Genomic DNA, 1,663 nt, shown 5'->3' on the forward strand with positions numbered 1-1,663 from the left:
GGTGGGTCCCAAGGGAGAGGAGGGAGAAAGGGGCCGCCCCCCCCAGCCACGGCTGCTGCCTTATCCACGGGTGCCTGACAAAAGGGCAGGATCCCAAGGCTGAACGCAAAGTTTCTGCATGTTGAGAACTGCTGCCCAGGGCATTTCCTGCAAACGCCGGTGCCTGGGGAGCCCAGCAGGCTGAGCAGGAGCCTGCTGGAGAGAGCCTTACCTGAGGTAATCGTAGAGGCCGTACATAGGCAGGAAGTCAATGTCCGTCAGAAAGACGTACGGCGTCTGCGTGTTGGCCAAGGCCACGTTGCGCAGGAGGTTGATGGGGTAGAACTGCCCCTCCTTGTAGACGATGTGGTAGGCGACGTTGCGGCGGGCGCTCAGGACCTCCGAGGCCTGGGCGTAGCGCAGGAACTGCTGCGCCTCCGCGTCCGACATGTACAGCGCCAGGCTGATGGGGCCGGCCCAGTGCTTGCAGATGGCCTCCAGCATCTGTAACCTGTGACGCGGAGGGCCCTGCCTGAGCGGGAGACCTGCCCCAGCCGGGGCGGCTCCGCCAAACCCAGAGCCGGGCGCCTGCCAGGGAGCCACGCGCCAGCTGAGCCCAGCGGGAAGAATTGCTGCTCCCAGCTTGGGGTGTATCTCCTCACTGCAAAGCGCTGAGGAACCCGTGTTTCGAGATCTCTGGAGGCTCCCAAGCTGTGGTGCCGCCCCTGAGGCCTGGAGGCAGGATCTGACCTCCCACCAGCAAGTTACCTGTCCATGGAGAGCTGGGCGACGAGGGTGACATCGGTGGGGGTGGGAAGGGCCACGAATTCATACTGCAGGAAGAACAGGTGGACACGGTGCTGCATGAGGTGCTGCCGGCGAAAATCGTAGCAAGGATCGTCCTCGTCCAACTCCTCCAGCGCCTGCTGCAGCTGCAACACCAGGAAGGTGAGGGAGAGCGGGAGCCCCAGGGTAAGCTGGGGTGGCTGCGTGGGGGTCTCTGCCCACCTGGGGGTTGCTCTCACCTTGTCACTGGGTGGGCTGGGGAGGCTGGCGCAGCCGAAGAGCTCCCGGCGCAGCAGGTTCCCGTCGTACTCCAGGAAGGTCAGGTAGAGGTTGCGGAAGAACTCCACGTGTTTGTTCTTCACCCGCAGCTTCTTGGGCGAGTTCCAGTGGATCACCTGAGGGCAACGGTGTGTCACCCCGCCGAGGGGCAGTCAGCACCACCCAGCACTCCCCAAGCCCCACGCTGACTCCCCCGGACCTGCAGCACATGCACTGTCCTTCGGACCCTCCCCAGTCTCAAAGGCAGGAAACCCAACCACCTTGAGATCCGAGACCTCGGTGTAGCACTGCTCCGAGCGGGTGTGATCAGAGAGCTGCACGTTCCAGAAGCAGGGCCGCCGGTACACCAGGGCCGGGTCCTGCTTGATCACTGCGTTGAAGATGTCCTAGAAGAGAGGAAGGCGAGTGCACGGGTGGATGAGGAACACAGTGCGGTCCCCATCCCATGCCAGCAGTGCAAAGGGAACGCAGCAGGGCCGGCCACCCCAGAAAGGAGGGACCATTACCTGGTCAGCCAGCGAGGTGGAGAGCATGCTCATGAGCTCCCGCTCCGCCGTCAGCCGCCACATCTGCTCCCAGCCCAGGCGACGCAAGCGGTCGAGCAGGAGTAGGATCACCC

The 1,663-nt window shown here is 63.9% G+C and overlaps 1 protein-coding gene across 1 annotated transcript in view; it reads right to left on the reverse strand.

Moving 5' to 3' along the window:
• Positions 1-1,663, reverse strand: part of LOC104508559 (glycosyltransferase-like protein LARGE2) — a gene marked incomplete at its 5' end in the record, with an annotated part of 4,798 nt that overhangs the window by 938 nt on the left and 2,197 nt on the right. The window contains 5 exon segments of the mRNA XM_010150222.1: positions 212-490; positions 748-911; positions 1,005-1,160; positions 1,305-1,430; positions 1,551-1,663. Of these exon segments, the coding sequence (XP_010148524.1) occupies positions 212-490; positions 748-911; positions 1,005-1,160; positions 1,305-1,430; positions 1,551-1,663 (838 nt within the window).

Source organism: Eurypyga helias, unplaced genomic scaffold (assembly GCF_000690775.1).
Source record: "Eurypyga helias isolate BGI_N326 unplaced genomic scaffold, ASM69077v1 scaffold20374, whole genome shotgun sequence".
NCBI classification, from domain to species: Eukaryota; Metazoa; Chordata; class Aves; order Eurypygiformes; family Eurypygidae; genus Eurypyga; species Eurypyga helias.